Below are 22,098 nucleotides of genomic sequence, written 5' to 3' on the forward strand. Positions count from 1 at the left end.
TCCAGAAAGTCATATTCCCAGCTCTCCTTCTCTTGAGCTTTTGGAAGACACCAACTCCCCACATGAGCTCAGAAGTGTGATAGGGCCCATCTAAGGACCTGTGTTGGAGGATGCCTCAGTAGTTCAGTCCGTTAAGTGTCCAACTCTTGATTTGGGTGCAGGTCATGACCTCAGGGTGATGACATCGAGTCCCGCATGGGGCTGTATGCTGGGTGTGGAGTCTACTTAAGATTTTTTCTCTCTCACTCTCTCTTTGCCCCTTCCCCTTCTCCCTGCCTGTGCATGCATGTTCTCTTTCTCTCAAGAAAAAAAGAAATCCATTGTTTTAAAAACTTTGAAAATTATATTTTCACACCATTATTTAACATAGCTTGTTATTCTTCTTCTGCATCTCCACTCCCATTCCTACAGTCTCTACCTGCAGTTTTGCTTACGCTGTCATTCCTGTCCTGGAGTCTGGAAGAGCTCAAATCCATTGTGTGAGCTGTACCGGGAAAGGAAGGGGAGGGGGCATGCAGCTGGATATTGACCATAATCCTAAATTCTCTTGTCTGGCTGGCCCCTGCAGTCTGCATTTTCTCTAACACCAGAAAAAGGTTTTGCAAAGATTTGCAACTAGTATGCAAGTTTCCATCTTGTTCAGATTGATGGCAAAAATCAGATCTACTTACATCTACTATTCTCTCTAAATCGGCCCAGAGATTCACCACATTTGGGATGGGATCTGGGGACTTCCAAATTCCCACAGCTTTTAGGAGCACCATGAAGACTTCTATCAGCCTTGTTATCAATATAGCTGCTTTAGCGTCAGATTGAGTTTTGTCACTTCAAGATGATTACTCGTCAGCTGGTATCTGAAGCATCTGAGGGTTTATCTGAGTCTCTCAATCAACTTTGTTGTATTCAATGTGGACTTGCATTTTTTTTATGAAAAAGCAACATGTAATCTTTAAATTTAGCCTTCTAAAAAAGACACAGGCTTCCACACCACTCACCATAATACCATCTTGGTATATTATTAAGGTGGATGCTGGGTGAATTTGTACCATGCCACAAACTTCTGTCAGAAACAGCCACTTTTACTTTACTTTCCTCGCCCCCAGCTTTATTAAGATATAATTGATACAAGCAGACTTTTAGACATAGAGAACTGACGGTTGTTGGAGGGGAGGCAGGCAGGGAGATGGGTTCAATGGGTGATGGGCATTGAGGAGGGCACTTGTAACAAGCACTGGGTGGTATATGTAAGGGATGAATCACTAAATCCTACTCCTAAAATTCATAGTACACTCTATGTTAACTAACTGGAATTTAAATGACAACTTGGAACTGTGAACAAGATTAATTCATTACAATTAAAAGATAAATCAATAAATAGGACTCAAGAAAGTTGTTTTCAGACTGCATATGTTACTCAAGAACTAGTGGATTTTATTACCAAATAAATAAATAAAAATCCCCAGGAAAACAAACAAACAAAAAGATATAATTGACATATTAAAATTGTGTAAGTTTAAGATATTCGATGAGATGATTTGATGCATGTATATATTGCAAAATGGTTAGCACAATAAGGCTAGTTAACACATCCATTACCTCAAATAATTACCTTTTTTGTACATGTGGTGAGAACATGTAAGACCTACTCTCCTAGCAACTTTCAGGTATATAATATCTCATTGTTGATTACAGTCACAATGTTGTACATCAAATTCCCAGAACATTCTCAGCTTATAACTGGATATTTGTACCCTTCGAATGACATGACCCCATTCCCCTCACCCCTCAGCCCCAGGCAACCATCATTCTACTCTGTTTCTACGAGTTTGGCTTTCTAAGATTTCACATGATAAGTGAGATCATGCAGTATTTGTCTTTCTCTGACTTATTGTCCTTAGCATAATGCCCGTAAGGTCCTTCCATGTTGTCTCAAATAGCAGAATTTCCTTCTTTTCATGGCTGAAGAATATTCCAGTGTGTGTGTGTGTGTGTGTGTGTGTGTGTTTAGTATTCTTTATCCATTCCTCTGTCAACAGACACACTTAGGTTCAGAAAGTCATTTTTTAATGCCACAAGCCAACCCACCCAGCCACCTACCACACAAAGTCTCTTGCACTGATGCTTAAATTGTCTCCACCATCCCTTTCCCTTCAGGTGATGTTCTACTTCCCACTATGTTTGTGCTTTATCCACAATGTCCCTTCACACTGTTTTGTTAACACATATTTTAGTGACTTTGGCTGGACTGTACCTGTATGTACAGGTATTATGTAAGTTATGTAAATTATGTAAATTTTCCAAATCCTGGGTGGCCTCTAACGTGTGGCAAAGTGGTAAGTCCTCCTGTTAGGATGGTAAAGAAAAATCAGCGGAATCCTCAAAGTCAGGAAAGGTCCTTTCCCAGATAAAAGAGGAGTCTCCCTTTTTGAGGCTCCCCTCACCAACCTTTTCCAGCCTAAGTCCCAAATATACATTTAATCCCATTAAATGTTTAAGTATCCCCAAAGTAGTACAGTAGTGAAGGATTAGAAACTGTGACATCCTTTACCTAACACTGTCCTTTTTAACACACAAAGAAAGGGGGGAACTTAGCCTCAATTTTACACTCTCAAATGATGTTGATCCACCTGGACAACCCCTCATTGTTCCTCTCTCTTGATCTCTCCGTTATTCCTCTTTCTTTCAAGGTCTCCATCTCCTTCATGAGGGTATTCCAGGCTACCCCTTCAGAGTAAAGAAGTTCCACTTTGAATTTAATTTCACATCTAGCAAAACTTTCCTCTGCTCAGATTTTTGCGGAGTCCCCCTGGAGATTGATGAGCTATGGCCTGATAGGTGAAGATGTCCAGGAAGAAGTCTTTAATCACCTTCAGTCTTCTAACCAACGAGAGTCAAGGCTTGTTTTTGTCGTCAATTATGTGGAGAAAACACATCTTACTCTTTGGACCTGTTCCTCCCTACATCCACTTCCCAATCATCCTGGCTGGAACTCTGCTTCTGTTTCCAATATCCACTTCTGGCTCTCCCCTTCAATATCTGACCATTCTATTCCTTTCTTTTAAAGACCCTCCCCATCACTTCCGCTAAATCATGAATCCTGAGCATTCATTGGAGCACAGCCTTACCTCTAGCTTTGCTTTAGGAAATAGTTCTTTCTCCATAACTCTCCCCAAGGAATTTTTGCCCTCATAATACACAGGACTTCCCAAAGAAGACAATAATTCTGACTAAAAGTACATTAGATAGCTTTAATATCAATAACTATTGAACCAAAGTCTATTCATTTGAAAAATACAAAGAGATTTGGACAAGAGAGTTAGGGTTTTGCGGGGGGGGGGGGGGAATCTAAAACCTATCTTCTGAAATTGTTTTTTTTTTTTTTTCTTTACTAAACAGTCGTAACTTCTACAGCTGCCCAGAGGAACTTACAATCACTTATGGGCACTTGTATAGGGCGACCTTCTCATTGACTTACACTAGTAACCTCATTTGATCACTGGACTCATGATGAGGATGGTTTAGAATTCAATTCATGCAAGTCAGGTATAGGTTCATTAAAGGAAGAAACTCTTGTTGTTGTTGTTTTTTTTTACAGAAATAACATGTAATACATGTAAGTTCTTAAGAAATATTTGCTCTTTTTAATTAGCTTAAGTTCATATCTTCATCTGGAAATAAGTGAAACATTCTCATTCCTCTATGTACATTTTTCTCTCCTTCATTTCTTTCTCTTACAGTCTTCATTTCTGTAAGGAGAAAAATTTTAAGTACCTGTTATCACCCAGGGGAGGTTGGGAGGAATGCATAATGGCAAGCATGCTTACATGCTATCAGGCACTGTGCTAAATTCTATGAATACAAAGCTATGTAAAAGCCAAACCCTACTTCTTAAAGAACTCACCATCCATTTAGGGAAGTAACTATCCATTTTTAAATTGTTACTCCATGTGTTCATACTCACACACGTTTTAAATAAAGTGCTGTAGGCAAATAAGTAAGGGGCTAGTCCATTTTGCTGGGGAGGTTGAGAAGAGTGTCTCAGAAATTAAAATCCTAAACGGTGGTTTTGCAGTAGGGCATGTCTTAACCCACTTCTGCTCAGGGTTGGCCTTTGAACTTGAGATATGACTGATCCCAGAAGACACCATCAGTTAGAAGCTGTCAGGGACTCTAGACAAAACATGAATGAAAGCAGAAGTCATAAGGAAGCTGTCAGCAGAGATGGACTCTAACTGGGGCATGCCAATCCATATTTAGCCAAGTATCAGAACCAAGGCAACTGGTGTCAATGCAGAGCTGAAACATTCCTACAATTTTATCTGAAAACAAAATAGAATAGAAACAAAGCAGATATCCTAACATGGCTATTAGGTCTAGAGCAAGCAAATCAGCACCAGCTATCCAGTGAGGTAGAACTCTGAGATTTTCAAAAAGCACCATGCTTTATGAGAAGAGCAGAAAGGGGCCAGATTACCTATTTCCTCAAGAGGCATATCCTCTAAGAAGTCATCTACTATCCGTAACATCTGCCTTAGCACAAAGAGGATCTGAGTGTCCTTTAAAGGGTCCAGCTCCCATTCTGATGTATAATTTTCAACCATGAAGGTATTATAAATAGGAACACTTAGCATTTTGCTGACATCCATTATCTGTGGAAAAATTGATAAGCATAACTCATCTGAAAATTGACTGAATTCAAATGTAATTCAAGAAAGAAACTGAAAAGGCAATAGCTTGATAAATTCTCTTCTGAATATAATCACAATGCAAGTAATTATTGTTTTAAGCTGGGGCTTAAACTTGAATTAACCAGGCAATTGAATCATTTCTTCATTTACCTGTAAGTATGTAGTATAAACACACACACAGACACACACACATTCACACGTACACTATTAACACCATTATAAGAATGCCTGGTTAAAAATATATTCTTTACCTGGCTTTGAGAAGTCATAGCTTTAGCCATGTTTAAAAAGTTGTCTTGAGGAAGGGTACTGCAATTATCCATGTTAGTAAGCAAGAGTACACATGCTGTACCTACAGCAAAGAAATAAATCAATTATTTTCTATCATAAACAGCAATGTGTCAACAAGGTAATTAAGCACATGTGAAAGCAGCTTTCTATCAGATGAGGATCTAACAAATGAGATATCCCCAATAAATGAAAATATGAACCTGAAGTTCTTCTAATAGAAGAAATGATCTTTTTCTTTCAACACAAGAGATCATTCCTAATGCAACTAAATGCACATTACATTGCAATCATCTACTATTCCAAATAGTGTGTTATAAAGTGATCTGAGGGAGAGGGGGTGAAAGTGGTTGCTGCACACTGAAGACTGAGAAAGAACCCCAGAAAGTGAGGAGGGTTATGTGTGAATATTTGTAAAAGCAAGACACATATTTCACAGTTCTACTAAAGACCTCTTGCCCTCTCCCAATTGGCTTCTAACTGAATCAAAGTTCTGCTTCACTAACAAATGCTTCCCCAGGAAAATATATAAAACCAAGATTCATTTTCATTTTCTTTGATAAATACCCAAAAGTAGAATTTCTGGATTGCTTGGTAGTTCTATTTTTAATTTTAATTTTTTGAGGAACCTCTAGACTATTTTCCCAGTTTCAACAGTTTATATGCCCACTAATGGTGTACAAGTATTCCCTTTTTTTCACATCCTCACCAATACTTGTTATTCCGTCTTTTTGTTAACAGTCATTCTAGCAGGTATGATATGATACCTCATTATGGTTTTATTTAGCATTTCCTTGATGATTAATGATGCTGAGCATCTTTCCAGGTACCTTATGGCCTCCTGTGTATCTTCTTAGGAAAGCTATTCACTTGTATTCTGCTCATTTTTAATCAGATTGTTTTTTATGTCTTGTTTTGGTTTTTATTGGTATGAATTCTTATATATTTTATCTTTTTAAAGATTTATTTATTTTAGAGAGAGAGAGTGAGAGCAGAGAGAGGGAGAGAGAGAGAGAGAGAGAGAATCCTCAAGCAGACTCCCCACTGAGTGAACGCAGTGTCCAACTTGAAGCTCGATCCCAGGACCCTAAGATCACGACCCGAGTCAAAATCAAGAGTCAGACACTTAACCAACTAAGTCACCCAGGTGCCCCTTTATTTATTTTTGATATCAATCTCTTATCAGTTACATGATTTGCAAATATTTTCTTTCATTCAGTAGGCTGCCTTTTTTATTTTACTGATAGTTTCCTTTGCTGTGCAGAAGCTTTTTAGGCTGCTGCAGTTCCATTTGCTTATTTTTGCTTTTGTTGCTTTTACTTTTGATGCCAGATTCAGTAAATCATCTCCAAGACCTATGGTGAGGAGCTTACCACCTATGTTTTCTTTTAGGAGTTTTATGATTCCAGGTCTAACTTCAAGACTAAAATCCATTTGGAGTTGATTTTTGTGTATGGTGTAAGATAGTGGTTGAGTTTTGTTCTTTTACATGTGGCTGTCCAGTTTTCCCAACATCATTTATTGAAGAGACTGTCTTTTGCCACCGTATATTATTGGCCCCTTTGTCATAAATCAATTGACCAAAATGTGTGGATTTATTTCTGGGCTCTCTATTCTGTTCTATTGATTTTATGTATTCATTTTTATGTTAATAGCACACAATGCTTCCAGCCTTGTTCTTCTTTCTCAAATTGTTTTGGCTCTTTGGGGTCTTTGGTGGTTCCATACAAATTTTAGTATTGTTCATTCTATTTCTATAAAAAACACCATTGGAATTTTGATAAGGATAGCATTGAATTTGTACGTTGCTTTGGAGGGTATGTGCACCTTAATATGAATTCTTCTAATCTCTAAGTACAGAATATCTTTCTATTTATTTGTGTCTTCTTCGATTTCTTACACTAACATCTTGTAGTTTTCAGTATGCAGGTCTCTCATTTCCTTGGTTAAATTTATTCCTAGATATCTTATTCTTTTTGATATAATTAAATAAATTATTAATGTAAACTCATTATTAGTATACAGAAATGCAACAGATTTTTGCATATAAATTTTGTATGCTACAACTTTACTGAATTTATTAGTTTTTTTTTTTAATTTATTAGTTTTAATAGTTCTTTCGTGAAGTCTTTAGGATTTTATAATATAATAACTTGTCATCTGCAATTAAAGACAGTTTTATTTCTTTTCCAATTTGGACATCTTTCAGCTTTTCTTCAGTAAGTATGACTTTAGCTGTGGGTTTGTTATATATGGCCTTTATTATGTTGGGATAGCATTCCCTCTATATATGCTTTGTTGAGAATTTTTATCATAGGTGGATGTTGAGTTTTGTCAAATTATTTTTCTGCATCTATTGAAATGATTATATGATTTTATCCATCATTTTGTTAACTTGGTATGTCACACTGACCGCATGGAACCAATATACGTTTCCCTATTCTTCTTTCTAAATATAATTAGAAACACTAGACATTATTTCTAATCAAACACAAATATTGAAAGGTGAAGAGAAGAATTAACACTGGGAAAGGACCTCAGGATCCAAGGAACAATATGGTGGTGAGTTCTCTAGATTTTCTTTTTTACTTCATAAATCCTATATTGGCTGCTGGAGAAGAGCACACTATGGAAAAAGCCAATTGGAGCTGGTGAAAGGAAAAGGAATGAAAGGAACAAAATGGGAAGGAAAGGGAAAGGGAAGAGGGGGAGAAAGGGAGGAGAAGGCAGGAAGACTGCTGTCTCTAACCAAGCATGAGAAAAGAAGCAACCTAACAAGATAGAAAACTTTCACACAACAGATACACTATCCCAGCCAAACACCAAGAAAGAGCTGCAGTCCCATCCACAGAAGTGTCTCTTCCCTTCTCCATCCTCCACACTATGCCAGGATAGTATCACAGAAGAAGAACAAGTAAGGAGCCAGGACTTTTATACCTGTAATTTTCTAGGTCCCTCTTGATGGTATCAATGGAAGCTACTTGGGGTTCCTGGACTTCTACCCCAATCATTAGGGTAGGGTGCTCCCACCCTCTTCACCAGTGTCAGAGGAGGCCAACCGAAACAGCAAAACTTTAATCACCATTCATCCAGTCTTAAGAAGGCTCCTAGCCTCCTTTGGTATCAGTGAAGGTCATGTGGGGAGGAAGAACAAAGTTTGCTTCCCCCTGAAGGTGTCAACCAAGGCCTAATGGGGAACCTACACTTGCAGATCCACAAGCACAGTGTCACAAGACGTCTGCTAAACACAAGATTTAAATAAGATCCAGGGGCACCTAGGTGGCTCAGTCGGTTGGGGATTTGACTCTTGATTTTTGGCTTGGGTCACAGGGTCAAAGTCATGGGAGGGAGCCCCGAGTTGGGCTCTGCACTCAGTGTGGAATGTGTTTGTCCCTCTCCCTCCCCTCACTTATGCTCTCTGTCTTTCTCAAATAAGTAAAATCTTAAAAAAGAAAAAGAAAATAAATAAGATTCGAGTCTCATTGTATTATACCCCAAACATTAAAGGTATAAACAAAAATGACTTGTCATACTAAAACCAAGAAAATCTAATCAAATTTATAGAAAATACACATAATTTTCAAGCATCCGTGGAACATTTACCAAAATATACTATAGACTAAGACATAATTTAATTTCAAGAGCAATTTAAAGCATTTAAATCAGAGAGTGTCCTTTGACCATAATGGATCAAACTGTAAGTCAGTAACCAAGTGGTAACAAGAAAAACCCCCAAGCACTTAAAAACTATACAAAACATTCTAAATAACTCATGAGTCATAAAGGAAGTTTCAAGGGAAAGAAAAAAATACATTAAACTGGAAGATAATAAAGATACAGCATATCAAAATCTGTGTAGATCACTGAAGAACTGTTTACAGGAAAATGTGTAGGACTCAATGCTTATAATAGAAGAGGAAAAAAGTCCAAAATCAACAATCTAAGTCCCTCCCCTCAAAAACCTAGTAAAAAGAAAGCAAATTATATCCAAATCAGGAAGATGAAAGAAATCCAAAAGAGCAGAAATCAATGAACAAATTGAAAACAGAAAAACAATTTAAAAATCTATGAAACAAAAACATGGTTCCTTGAAAAGATCAATACAATTGACAAACTTTTAGAAATAGTGTCAGAACAAAAGATAAGACACAAATCACTAACATTAGGAAGGACACGGGATATTCCTACACACCCCACAGACATAAAAGGAATAATAAGGAAATGCTATGAACAACTCTACACACATAAATCTGACAACTTGGATGGAATAGACTGAACTAAAAACTACAAACTATCCCAATTTGCCTAATATGAAATAGATTATTTTAATAGCTTGCTAACTATTTTAAAATTAATTTTTTTATATTAAAAACACTAAAAAAGAAATCTCCATACTCAGATGATTTCATTGAAAAACTCTACCAAACATTTTAATAGAAATTAGCACCAATTCTTCACATTCTCTTCAAGAAAATGGAAGAGGAGGGGCAACTGGGTGGTTCAGTGGCTGAGCATCTGCCTTTGGCTCAGGTCATGATCCCAGGGTTCCTGAGATCAAGTACTGTATCAAGCTCCCCGCAGGGAGCCTGCTTCTCCCTCTGCCTGTGTCTCTGCCTCTCTCTCTGTGACTCTCATGAATGAATGAATGAATGAATGAATGAATAAATAAATAAATAAACAGAAAGTGGAAGAAGAATACTTTCCAACTCATTTTTTGAATTTAGTGTACTCTAACACCAAAACCTGACAAAAACACCAACCAGGGGCGGGAGAACTACAGATCAACATCTTTCATAAATATAGATATAAATATTTTAACAAAATATTATCAATAGATTCAGCACTATGTGAAAAGAATTATATATCATGATTACACGGCTTTTATTCTAAGGAGACAAGGCTGGCTCGAGAGATTCAAGAACCAATATAATCCACCATATTAAGAAGATAAAGAAAAACTCTGCATGATTATATCAATATGTGGGGAAAATCTATTTGATAACATTCAACAGCCATTCATGGTAAGGAAACAAAAACTCTCAGAGAACTAAGAATAAAGAACTTCCTCAAACTGACAAAGAACAACTGTAAAAAAACCTTTTGCTGTATTTATAATGGTGAAACACAGAATATTTTCCTCCTAAGATCAGAAACACCACAGAGTTATCTGCTCTTACCACTTTTACTCAACATAGTACTGGAACTTCTAGGCAGAACAACATGACAAGCGAAGAAAATAAAAGGCATACAGATTAAAGAGAAAGACAAAATTACCCCTATTGAAAATGTCATGAAAATCGAAAAAAATAAAAATCCTTTCCTAGAACTAATAAGTGAGCTCAGCAAGGCCACAAGAAACAAGATCTGCATGCAAAATTCTATTGTAATGTGAGGTACCAGCAATAAGCATCTGGAAACCAATACAAATATGATACCATTTTAAAAAATTAAACACTTAGGTATAAATCTAATAAACGTGTACGGAACTTGAATCTTAAAAAATGTGGAGCACTTTTGAAAGAAATCAAAGATCTGAATAAATGAATAGACCAAGTATGTTCACGGATTGGAAGACTCCACAGAATAAGATGTCAATTCTCCCCAAATTGATATATGTGTTTAATATAATTACTATCAGTATCCAATCAAGTTTTTTTTGTAGAAATAGACAAAGTAATTCTAAAATTCCCATGGAGGAGGAATTGAAGATGGCAGTATAGGAAAACTGTGAACTCATCTCCACCTGGAGACACAATAAATTTATAGCTACATATGAAATAATTTTTTCTGAAAAGGACCCGACAACCAGATGAATAATATCTCCACAACAAAAAAACAAAAGTAGTACATCTAGAAGGGTATGAGAGGCAGAGACACTGCCTTACCCAGGATCCCACTCCAGATGCAGTGACCCTACAATCAGGTGGGATTCAAAAAAAAATATGAACTCTTTCTCAAGGAATAAAGGGAATGTGCCCCACATCAGGCACCACAACCCTGGGGGTTGGCCCCAGAAAGACAAGCCCCCACAATATCTAGCCTTGAAAATCAATGGGGATTAAGACCAGGAGAATCATAGAACTATAAAGAACAGAGATCCCAATCCTAAAGGGTTTCCACACGAACCCAATCACCCTGAGATCTAGTAAGAAAGCAACAGACTGGAAAGCACCTAGATTGTAAGTCAAGGAGACCCACTCACTACTTTTAAATGTACACATGTAATAAAACAATACAGAGCCACACACACACATTATAACAGTGTCGATTTCCTGGTTTTGATCAGGTCACATAATGTGGGGAAGTGACTATCCTACCAAGCCACTGGAACATCACATGTGACAAAAAAAAATACATGATTGATCTGTGTCTGCTATTGCCACCAACCAACCCAGGACTCAGGAAGTAGGGTATAGAGTGCATAGGCCCTCTCTGAACTCTCTTTCCAACTTCCTGTGAATCTGTGATTATTTCAAAATTAAAGGTTTTTCATAAGGATAATGAGACTCACCACATTTCAAGACTTCTTTTTGAATTTGTTTTAACTTTGCCACCATCTTAGAGGAGAGATCTTGGATAGAGTTGATATCTAAGACATAAGCCACACAGTGAATCCTGTCCTTCAGCGATGGAGAGGAGATGAAGGTAGGATGATTGGGTGTAATTGGTCTATTGGGGTTCAACTGATATGGAAACATAAGATAACATTTAGAGATTATTAACTGAGTTCTTTATGACACATTCATGCTTCAAATGCAACTACCACTAACCTCCAACTTTTCTTCCTCTAGCCACTCTTCCCTCAAGTTAATAAGTAGTACCCCTTCCATACTTCCTCTCCACTATGAGTGTAATGTTATTATATCTTTCTTATGGAAAAAAAAACACTTCATTGCATTGGTGAAAATGAGAATTATACATACTTTATATTATCCATACTGGAAATATTTCAGGAAAGTACAAACTATTTAAAAAGCTAGTTTCACATTCCAGTCTCCAGAAAAACAAAACAAAACAAAACAAAACTACCATTGATATTGGTTACACATCATTTAGGACTTCTCTCTAAATATTTTGTGTACTTAAATGGACTAATGGATAGAGAAAAAAGGAGAGTGAAAGATAGATGGAAAATACATTTTAAAATAAAATACTATAATTTCTTTAATTTTACAGAAGAAAAAGAAATTAAGATAAAACAGAAGAAATACCAAATTTCAAGTTATTATCTCCTTACCACCGAACAATCATCTTTCTAGGATTAAGAAAATAGATTTTAAAGTATCATAAAGGGCTACATTCATTATTTTTTTACCCATATGTTTCAATGTTGGATTGAACTGACTGCCTCTCTGTTGTGAAAAATGAAGGTTCTCATAGGTTCACAATTTCTCCCATCTCTCTGCTCTGTTCCATCTCCCTGTAACTTATGTCTCCTTGGATTGTGAGGATAAAAATTATGTTCTTAGTCAGTTATGTGTTTCCAGTAACTAGCATAGTGTCTGGCACAAATTAGGTTTTTAATCGTGGTTTTTAAATATATAAGTACATAATTAAGGTTTCCAATCAAGCACAAATGAAAGGCAACAGAATTCACTGTTCAGAAATTGAGGCTGATTGTATTATACCCAATGCCTAAAAGAAAGGTGACAATAATGGTTGACCTTTTGAGAATTTAAAGTACATCATCTCATTTATCTTCTCGGGCACCCTATGAAGTGGGCATTATTATTATTACCTACATTTTACATATGAAAAATTAAAACTTACAGAGACAAGTGTATAACTTGCTTATGGGTACACATCGAACTCGTGGCAGAGTCAACCTTTGAATGTAGGTGTTTAAGTAGCATTTAAGTGTGATTCCTAAGTACTGACAGTATAACAATACAACACTTCAACAAAAAGTGTTTAATTGTTCCACTATTTTGTCTGATTGATCAAAAAAGTGCATGAGATTAAACTATTATTTTCCTATCTTTTACAATTTTACAATATTGTAAAGAGTGATATAAACACGACTTCTTCTTGTCCTTTTTCTAGAATCTGTATGAGTAAAATGCTGCCTTTTGGCTGTATTTCTTTTCTTTCTTTTTTTTTCCTCTGAGGTCCCATTTTTTTAAGTAATCGTCATATTCATTGTGGAACTCAAACTTATGACCCTGAGTTCAAGAGTCACAAGTTCTATCAACTGAGCCAGCCAAGCATCCCAGGCTTTATTTCTTATTGCTATAGAAAATAAGTTACTCTAGTTTACCTATATGAACACTTAATCACCCAACGTAGAATAGTATTGGTTGATGTTGAAAACATCTTAAAGACAGTTGAAACTGCCTTATGGGATAAAAATTTAACAAAAAGCATTGATGAAACTGATTTAAAACTTTTGAGAGATTGGAGAATTCTTACCTGGTATCTGTCTGGCACGCAGCCTTTTAAGATGTAGGGTATGTCTTCCATGCACAATCCTACTCCTTCTTTCTCATGTATCCCCATGGAGTCACACAAGCTAAATTGCAGACATGTGCCATATTTCCCATATTTAATAGGATATATCCTATACTATAAAACAAAGTATATCAAAGGTAAAAACTCATTCTTCAACTAGCATTCAAGACATGACAATAGGAAAAACAGAGTGGTTAATATTTTAACACTGTGGTCCTCAAACATCTTGGGGAAAAATTATTGAGAATCTCAAAGATATTTTATTTATGTAGGTTATATCTATTGATATTTAACATACTAAAAATTTTAAACTGAACAAAATTTCAAATGAATTCTTAAATCATTTAAGAATACAATTATAAATCTGTTGCATACTAACCTAAAATATATTTTTATGAAAAAAAATAAATTATCCAAAAAGCATTAAAAAGAGCAGGACCAATTTACTTTTTGCAATTCTCTTTATTATCTGGATTAATATAAGATGGCTAGAGTCTCATATCTGCCTCTGAATTCAATCTGTTGTGATATATCATTTCGTTTGAAGTGTATGAAGAAAATCTATCTCGCATACATGTATGTAGTAGGAAAAGGAAAGAGTGTTTAATTTAACAGCTTTCAGAGAATTGTGGCTATTCCTCATTAATAATCCATCAAAGCTCAATAAGTGATAATTTCTCCAAAGGTTAGCTACAATGTGGAATCTGTGACATTTTCATACTCAGCTACATTAAATTCATTGATCTATCTTATGCTTTGAATATATTTTTTACCCATGCATGACTTACTAACCCAATGCATTTGGTCATTTGAAAATATTGGTTCCTTGGCTTATCTAGATCTTCTAAATATTGGCACATTTCACCACACAATATTAAAACATCATATTTGTTACTAACACCATTAATCTCATCAGGTATGTCTTTCAGTTATGAAGTTATGGAGCTCAAAGTGATGGATACAGGTTTCCCAAAGTTCTAATTTTTCTTAAAAGTTCAAATGTTATCACTGGCAACAAACATTGCTGGTTGGTTGCTTTTCTTGTAATGATATGCTCACTTTGTGCATTGTCTATTAATGTCTACCAAATACCTAAGTATGAATAAGCAAGTCTGTCAATTGTCTTCTCAATTAAAAATAACATTACATGAGAAAAGTTCAGCTCACACTCAATTGCACCAGCATCTTAGCTTAACAACCACCATATCTTGATATACTTAAAAACCCTTTGAATGTACTTCCAATTTTATCACACAAAATATTAAAATAATGTGTTCTCAAAAGTTAAGGTCTTTTTTTTAAAGATTTTATTTATTTATTCATGAGAGACACAGAGAGAGAGGCAGACATAGGAAGAGGGAGAAGAAAAAAAAAAAAAAAAGGAAGAGGGAGAAGCAGGCTCCCCGCAGGGGGTCTGATGTGGGCCTTGATCCCAGGACCCCAGGATCATGACCTGAGCCGAAAGCAGACATTCAACCACTGAGCCACCCAGGAATCCCTCAAAAGTTGAGTTTAAATAAAATCAATAGTTGTTACTTAGTCATCAATTACATTCTTAAGTGAAATTAGCATTTTGTTTGTTTTACTGCAAGTGATAAGAGCATACACAGTGATTACTAATAGTGCTTGGTGCCATTGCTTGATTCATGCTAAAGTGCCAGCCAACAAGTAAAACTACTTTTGTATGATCAGTTCAAATGTCAGCATATGAGAATAAGCAAAACCATCTAAGTATTATTACACAAATAATTTTAAACTCACGGATCCCCTAAAATGTTCTCAGGAATCCTTAGGGGTCTGCAAATCTCACTTTGAGAAGCTCCACTTTAACAAGTCTTCTTTCCTAAAGAAACACACTCCATCTGATACCAAGAGTATTTTTCAGAACTCTGAAAATTTTTTATTGATCAAACACACTTCCGCACAGGCACAAGTATGGAAGACATAGGAAGAATCACACAGAAACGTACTTCTCAGAGATAACAGACAACACCTGAATCACAATTCTCCTGTTCCAGACCTGGCAGTTGAGAACCCCTCTAAAATGCTACTGTAATCTGGAATGGGGTCAAAAGCTCCATTGGGCGATAAGCCCAATGCCTAGGAGCAATCCCATTAGATATTCTGATCTAAGTGAAAGGGAACTACTACTGGTGCCTCCACCTGAAGGGACTTACACAAAGCAGTCGAGTTACATACTTAAAGTGCGTTGTAAAATTTCAAGATCAGTGGGCGCATTCATAGTCTTCATTAATCTGTTTTCTTCATAAATTTAATTCTTCAAAGAGAAAGGTCTCTTGAGAAATAAAATATTCTGTTTCCCTGACATTCTGTCTCGTGTTCCTTCAGTTTATATAGAAGTATTTGCCTTTCATTTGGACTTTCGGATCTACATCTTCCCTTAAAGCCATGCCTTTGGAGCTTTCAACACGAAAAAGAGGGAGATCAATCCTGTTCTGATGAGTACCTTTATTACAGCATCCATCACATTGAATAGTACTTATTTGCTTATTATCTAAAAATTTATTATCTATAAATCCCTGAATAAAAAGACGAGCTTCTATTTGTATTTAGGTCTTTGTTGCCAAGACAATATTTAACAAATAGAAATATGTCAATCAACGCTTAGTGTATTGAATTACTATTGTGATACCTTGCTTCGGCTTCTGAGACTAGGCTAATATACCAAAATAAAGCCAGTCAAATAAGTAGAATCTAGTCAACATCAAGAAATAAGATGAGGGTCTTGAAGGTCTTAGAAAATGCTTTCATTTATTAAATGTGACACAAAACTAAAATGGGCCATAACTGTCTTACGCTAAATTTTGCACTGACAGTGCACAGCGTATTTCCAATCAGTAAGGCACTATTTGCTTGTAGCAGTCACAGAAAAACAGAGTTGGATTATGAAATGTTCTATTCATTCGTCTTAATATTTTTACTTGAGTATGTAACATTGAAAAGCACAAAATGGAAGAAAGTTTTTCCACCGTACTTTGTAGATCTTTAGATGAACAGATGAATAAAAATGATATTAGTACTTAACATTTGTTAACAAGTAAGATGGTATTTGTAGGACCACTGATAGATTTACCCTTTGACGGTTGACCCACCAAAGTGAAATGCTATCTTGCTTTTCACGATCATTTCTTATAAGATGTCTTGTCAAATGGAAAAGTGTTGTAATACATCATTTTCATTATTTTTATCATAGGAAGAAAGAATTTCAATCCAGATACAACCATGTGGGGCATGAGTAAAACTGACTTCTGATATCATGGACAAAGATTTCTATAAAGTTTATTAAATTTTAGTGGTTTTTTTTTTTGCAAATACCAAAAATCATTCTCCCTGTAACTGCTTCTTGCATGCATAAAAATGGAAAGCCTCTCAGTGAAACACAACTCAAGGAGGGAATTCTGAGTTACCATTTGACTCTTGTTTTACATTTGATTTAGCATTTAATTGCTTGTGGATTGGGAGGAGGTTAATGATCTCAGAGAAAACAGCTAAGAAACAAACACACCACCGAATAGTTGTAATCGATAAAACAAAAGCCTCAGGAAATCCTTAAATAACTCACCTGCTCAGTAATGCTGGTGATATCAGCACCCACTGGGGCATGGCGAGTCCTCTGGCCTCGGAAAATAGACTTCACTGAATTGATAAAACTAGACTTTCCAGACCCAGTTGGACCCAGCAAGAGAATACGAATTTCTGAAATAATGTGTACACAGGGCTTGTAGGCTCTGAGTTCGGCTACAAGTGGATTTCTGTACCTGTCAAATAATACGCAGTACTTAAAGACAACAGCCAAATTTCCAGAGGAGCGGTACAATTCTCCTGCTGCTTCTTTTCTTCCCTTTAAAAGTATGTTTTAAGTACTTATTTATCTTGGCATTAACACCTATCATATGATTTGAAAGGGTCTAAGGTTACGCATTTTGTACTTGAAGAAAATGTGTTTATCGATATCCAAATAAAGTTGAACATTAACCAGCAACCAAATCACTGTTAAACTATGAGCCCTAGACCACCCAAGTCTAACAAATTCAGCTACTGAAGATGAGCATTATATCAGCAATAATATCATATTAAGGAAAAATAATATACATGCAATGCAGATATTTATCTATAAATTGGGGTGAGGGGGCTTTTTTTAAAAAAACTTACTGAAACTCCCCCAAAAAACTTTATTCCCAGGGAAAGGTGTCAGAGGAATTATCTGAAATAGACACCTAGACTTTTCTGTCTGGAAAACCTAGAATCTAGCAAGTCCAAAGTGAAACATAAAGTCAAACTGTCACCAGGTAGATTTTTAAAGGATCACAGTTGGTAGTGATTTTGCTTCTGTTGTCGCTGTAAATTGCCTCGAATGTTTTATGTAAGTAACATAATAACTCACTGGTATCACTCCAAGTTATGTGATCTTTATTTTACGATGTCATTTCCAATGCCATTTATAGAAGTGTTCTAATTAAAATGAGTAATAGATAATCCAAGAACCTAACTTACTTCATGGCTCTTGTTATCTTGCTTATGTAGTTTGTATCATCCTTAATCCCTGTAGGCAATAAACATAGCATAATAAGTTTTTTTTAAGTTACCTGGCTAAACCTCCCCAAGTCTACCTTCTAAATGGGAGCAGCGAGTCTTCCTATATAATTCAGGGCTGAGCCGTCCAGTTAGGAGTCAGAGCTGGCAACATCATGGGAAAAGAAAGGAAAATTATCCTCCCCACACATTAACTGGCTCTGGAAACTCTCACATAACTATGCCTAGAGATCCTAGAGCTGACCCAGAAGGGGTCATGTGCCAAAATAAACCCTGCTCTCATTAACTCTCCATCTCCAGGTCTCCACTTATACCTCTCACCTTTCTTTGCTCAAAGCTGCCTATACTTTCTGGGTAGTATACTCTTCTGCTCCCTGGGTTTCATTTTGAAGTTTATGGAAGAGAAATTCGATGGCGTGAAATCTGACTGCTCCTCTCATTTTTCCTTGTTCTTGCAGCTTGATTATGACCCGCAAACACAAAGATGAGAACCAGAATGCTGGATTATCTAATTTAACATACCTTCAACTCGAAAAACTTCACATTCCAAAAACCTGGTGTTGTGGCAGAAGTTTTGTCCTGAATCATTGTCTTTTGAAGTGTATGTAGAAAGTATGGCTTTGCCTAGATCTACAGAGAACTCCTTTTTGCCAAAGAAATAAAATTCCAGTTGTTTAGAAACAATTTTCATTTCTGTTTCTAAAATTCCAGTTATTTCACTTTCTCTATCCTTTCGAAATGAAAACTTGAGGGAAGGATTTGGCCTTGTTAACTTATCAGACTTTTCAGGATAATGCTCAAGCATAAAGACCACCCATAAAACTTCAGAAAAGTAAATTATTGTAACAGTAGGTCCCTGATGAATGCACCTCTCAAGCATATAAAAAATGTCACTTTGGTGAACACTAGACTTATAAAGAAGTCTCAAGGACACGTTCCCAAGAAGCTTTTGCAGTCTTTTCTCCTCATTCCATGTCAATCTGGTTGTGACTGCCATTGTTCTGTATCTGATAGGAAAACAACAACAGGTTAAGAGGCTAGTTAGTATATCATAGTGGTTTAAAGCACAGATTTCTGCTTCTAGCTCCAGAGCATTTTTTTCCTCTGCCCCAGTGAAAACATTATTTGGATTACAAGGCAAAAAAAACATATAGATATGGAACAATAGCGGTACATATGAAAAAAATAGATAATTTAGAAATAAAAAGACAAAATAAATGCAAGCCTAGATAAAGAATAAAGTAAGATTAATAAATTAGAACACTGATCAGCAAATGTTTTTCTTAATAACAAACAGTAAATATTTTAGGCTTTGCGGGCCATATGGCCTCTGCCACAATGACTCAACTTTGCCAATGTGACACAAAAACAGAGACAATATGTAAAGCCCTTTTTACCAAAACAGGTGGGTGTCACACAGGCCATAGTTGACCAACCCATTGATTAGAAGGTAGGAAAAAAGAACTTATATAGAAAACAGTTCCCAAAGAAAGAAATTGACCTATGAAAGGATTTAAAAGACATTGAGGTCCTACAGCAGCATAAACCATGAGCCATCATGCCAATTCTTTCAATTCTTTCTTATTCTTTCAATAAGAATCTTTCAATTCTTTCAATATTCTTTCAATAAGAGAACACAGGATAAATTGTAAATACATATATTTGAAAACAGTGGAGGGCTAAGATTTGGAAAATAAGTGAACACGGAGACATAAGCTTGGCATTTGGGAGCACATTTCCCTAAGGAGCATCTGTTAGCTTTAGAAGAGATGCCAAAGATGCTGAGATGTTAGGCAAAAGTTTTACTAGACTCCCAGACTTAGAGGACTATAGTGCAACAAAGAGGATGTCTTGGCAATCCTCCTCTCAGGTCATGGGCAAGGATTATTTTTTAAAATTTTTGTTTATTTATTTATATGAGAGACAGTGAGTGAGCAAGAGAGAGAGAAAACAGAAGCAGAGGGAGGGGGAGAGGAAGAGGGAGAGGCAATCTCCTGCTGAGCAAGGAGCCCTATTTGGTGATGTGGGGTTTAATCACAGGGGCTCCATCCCAGGACTCCAGGATCATGAATGGAGCCGAATGCAGACATTTAACTGACTAAGCCACCGTGGGCAAGGATTCTGAAGACCTACAGGGTAGAAGGAAGAGTGGACTGGAAACGGACAGGCTTGACTCCATCTCCTAAGTACTTCCCATCTATGATTGGGTTAGGATAAATGAAGATTGCTTATGTCTCCAAGCTGCGTGGCAAATACAAAACAAATCTTGTCTAGATGAAGAGAACATCTTTCTAGCTTCAAATGATCTCCACGTTTTTTTTTTATATTCAGTGATTCACGTTCATCATAAACACAAGAGGAAATGAAACAACAGGATAGGAAACCAAGAGAAAAAGTAGAACACATGAATAAACCCATACTGTTTATTCATTTGCTTTGTTTTTTTTAGATTCCACATGCAAGAGAAATCCGATGGCATTTTTCTTTGGCTTATTTCATTTACCATAATCTCCTCTAGATCCACCCGTGTTGTCCCAAATGGCAAGATCTCGTCCTTTTTTATAGCTGAGTAATATCATAATGGGTGTGTGTGTGCACGTACGTATGTCACATCTAATGGAAAAACCGTCTCTAATGGAAAAGCAGTCAAAGTATACGAAGAAGACATTCACAGATGAGGTAACTCAAATGAACTATAAACATAGAAAAAAAATGTTCAGCCATTCTAGAAACAAAGAACAGTAAATTAAACAATAATGAGATGTCATATCGCATTCAAACAAAAGTCCGGCAATAGCAAGTTGACCTGGATATGGAGATTCAATAATATTCACATTATTTGACAGACATGCATCATTCTGGGGAACAACTACATTCATAGCAGCATTGTTTAGGATGACATTAGGAGATTGGATGTACACATTTTGGCATATTCACACAATGAAATATTAAAGAGCACTGAAGTGACTGAACTAGACCTATTTGTATCAACATTGATAAAGCTCAAAAAATTAATCTTCAGTGGAATAAAGCAAGTTGAGAATGACACACTTAGTATGGACACACTTAGATATCATTTAAATGAACTGTTAACAAAGGACTAGAGATCATGTTTAGATACATATGTGTATACCAAAAGCATAAAAAACAGGCAAGACAACAATTTATACCAAAGTCTGGATAATATTTCCCTCAAGGAAGGAAGGGAAGAGAAAAGAATGTAGGAGAGATTCACAGAGAACTTCGACATTATCTGTAATGCTTTTGTTTTTCAGGAGTGAAAAACTGTCCTAATTGGATAAAGCAAGTCATTTAAAAATATCTGATAGAACTGTGTAAGATTACACTGGAGTTTACCTACTCTCTGCAGTGCCCTGTGTTGGAAACTTTCATTAAAAAAGAACAAAACAAAATTAAGGAGGAGGGCAGCCCAGGTGGCTCAGCGGTTTAGTGCCACCTTCAGCCCAGGGTGTGACCCTGGAGACCCTGGATCCAGTCCCATGTCAGGCTCCCTGCATGGGGCCTGCTTCTCCCTCTGCCTGTGTTTCTGCCTGTCTCTCTCTCTCTCTCTCTCTCTGTCTCATGAATAAATAAATAAAATCTTTTTTTTAAAAAATTAAGGAGGAAATTGCATTAGCAGCAATTTGAAATTCTTTTTCAAAGAAAGGAAAACAGATAATTTTCCATACACAGCTAGGAAACATCGGATGGCAAAAAGTCACTTACCTGCTTTTAAGAGTTGGATGGAGCTTCAATGTCTGGTTAGCAGCTCTGTTTGATGCCTCCAGCAGCCACAGTGTGGAGAACGAAGGTTCTACTGAGAGCTCTGTGGTTGAAAGAAAAGAAAGTGAAACTCAAAGTAGCAGGCAGCAGGCAGCTGTCATTAAGTTTCGTTTTCCTTGCTAGAGAAAAGAGACAGAGAAAACAAAAGGGAGAAAAAAGATTTCTGCCGAACACATGAGAAAGATCTTTGGTCCCCTCTGTAGCCTACAGTACGTAGGTCTGCATGAAATGGCCATTAATAAAAAACTGCACTAAATCTAATAGCTAACATTTCTGTACATTTAACTATGTGCTTGGCACTGGGCCACTGCATGCATTTTCCTAGTTTCTTCTCAAA

General features: G+C 36.4%; 1 protein-coding gene across 3 annotated transcripts; it reads right to left on the reverse strand.

Moving 5' to 3' along the window:
* Positions 1 to 1,408: 1,408 nt before the first annotated feature.
* IFI44L (interferon induced protein 44 like) lies at positions 1,409 to 21,857 on the reverse strand. Of its 3 annotated transcripts, XR_005361376.1 has the most exons (10): positions 21,705 to 21,857; positions 18,501 to 18,985; positions 17,940 to 17,988; positions 17,008 to 17,203; positions 13,386 to 13,538; positions 11,488 to 11,659; positions 4,940 to 5,040; positions 4,475 to 4,649; positions 3,962 to 4,170; positions 1,409 to 3,746 (listed from the first exon to the last, which is right to left on the reverse strand). XR_005361376.1 is itself a non-coding variant. In XM_038541581.1 (9 exons), the coding sequence occupies exons 2-9, from the start codon at positions 18,973 to 18,975 to the stop codon at positions 4,148 to 4,150; spliced, it is 1,344 nt and encodes a 447-aa protein (XP_038397509.1). In that variant the 5' UTR covers positions 18,976 to 18,985; positions 21,705 to 21,857; the 3' UTR covers positions 1,409 to 4,147. The 3 variants fall into 3 exon arrangements, 2 of the variants coding, with proteins under 2 accessions (XP_038397509.1, XP_038397508.1); XM_038541581.1 differs by having other exon boundaries at positions 1,409 to 4,170; XM_038541580.1 differs by lacking the exon at positions 3,962 to 4,170 and having other exon boundaries at positions 1,411 to 3,746.
* Between the last annotated feature and the right edge of the window lie 241 nt (positions 21,858 to 22,098).

This window comes from Canis lupus, chromosome 6 (assembly GCF_011100685.1).
Source record: "Canis lupus familiaris isolate Mischka breed German Shepherd chromosome 6, alternate assembly UU_Cfam_GSD_1.0, whole genome shotgun sequence".
Classification (NCBI taxonomy): Eukaryota; Metazoa; Chordata; class Mammalia; order Carnivora; family Canidae; genus Canis; species Canis lupus.

Bases quoted from the DNA above. Each gene is read 5' to 3' on its own strand.
- IFI44L (XM_038541580.1), bottom strand. From the start codon at position 18,975: ATGGCAGTCACAACCAGATTGACATGGAATGAGGAGAAAAGACTGCAA. The intron at 17,989-18,500 runs GTATGTTAAATT...TATTGCCTACAG, and splicing joins TGAAGTTTTTCGAGTTGAAG to GGATTAAGGATGATACAAAC. The intron at 3,747-4,474 runs GTAATCTGGCCC...TTCTCCTTACAG, and splicing joins TATGCCTCTTGAGGAAATAG to AAATGAAGACTGTAAGAGAA.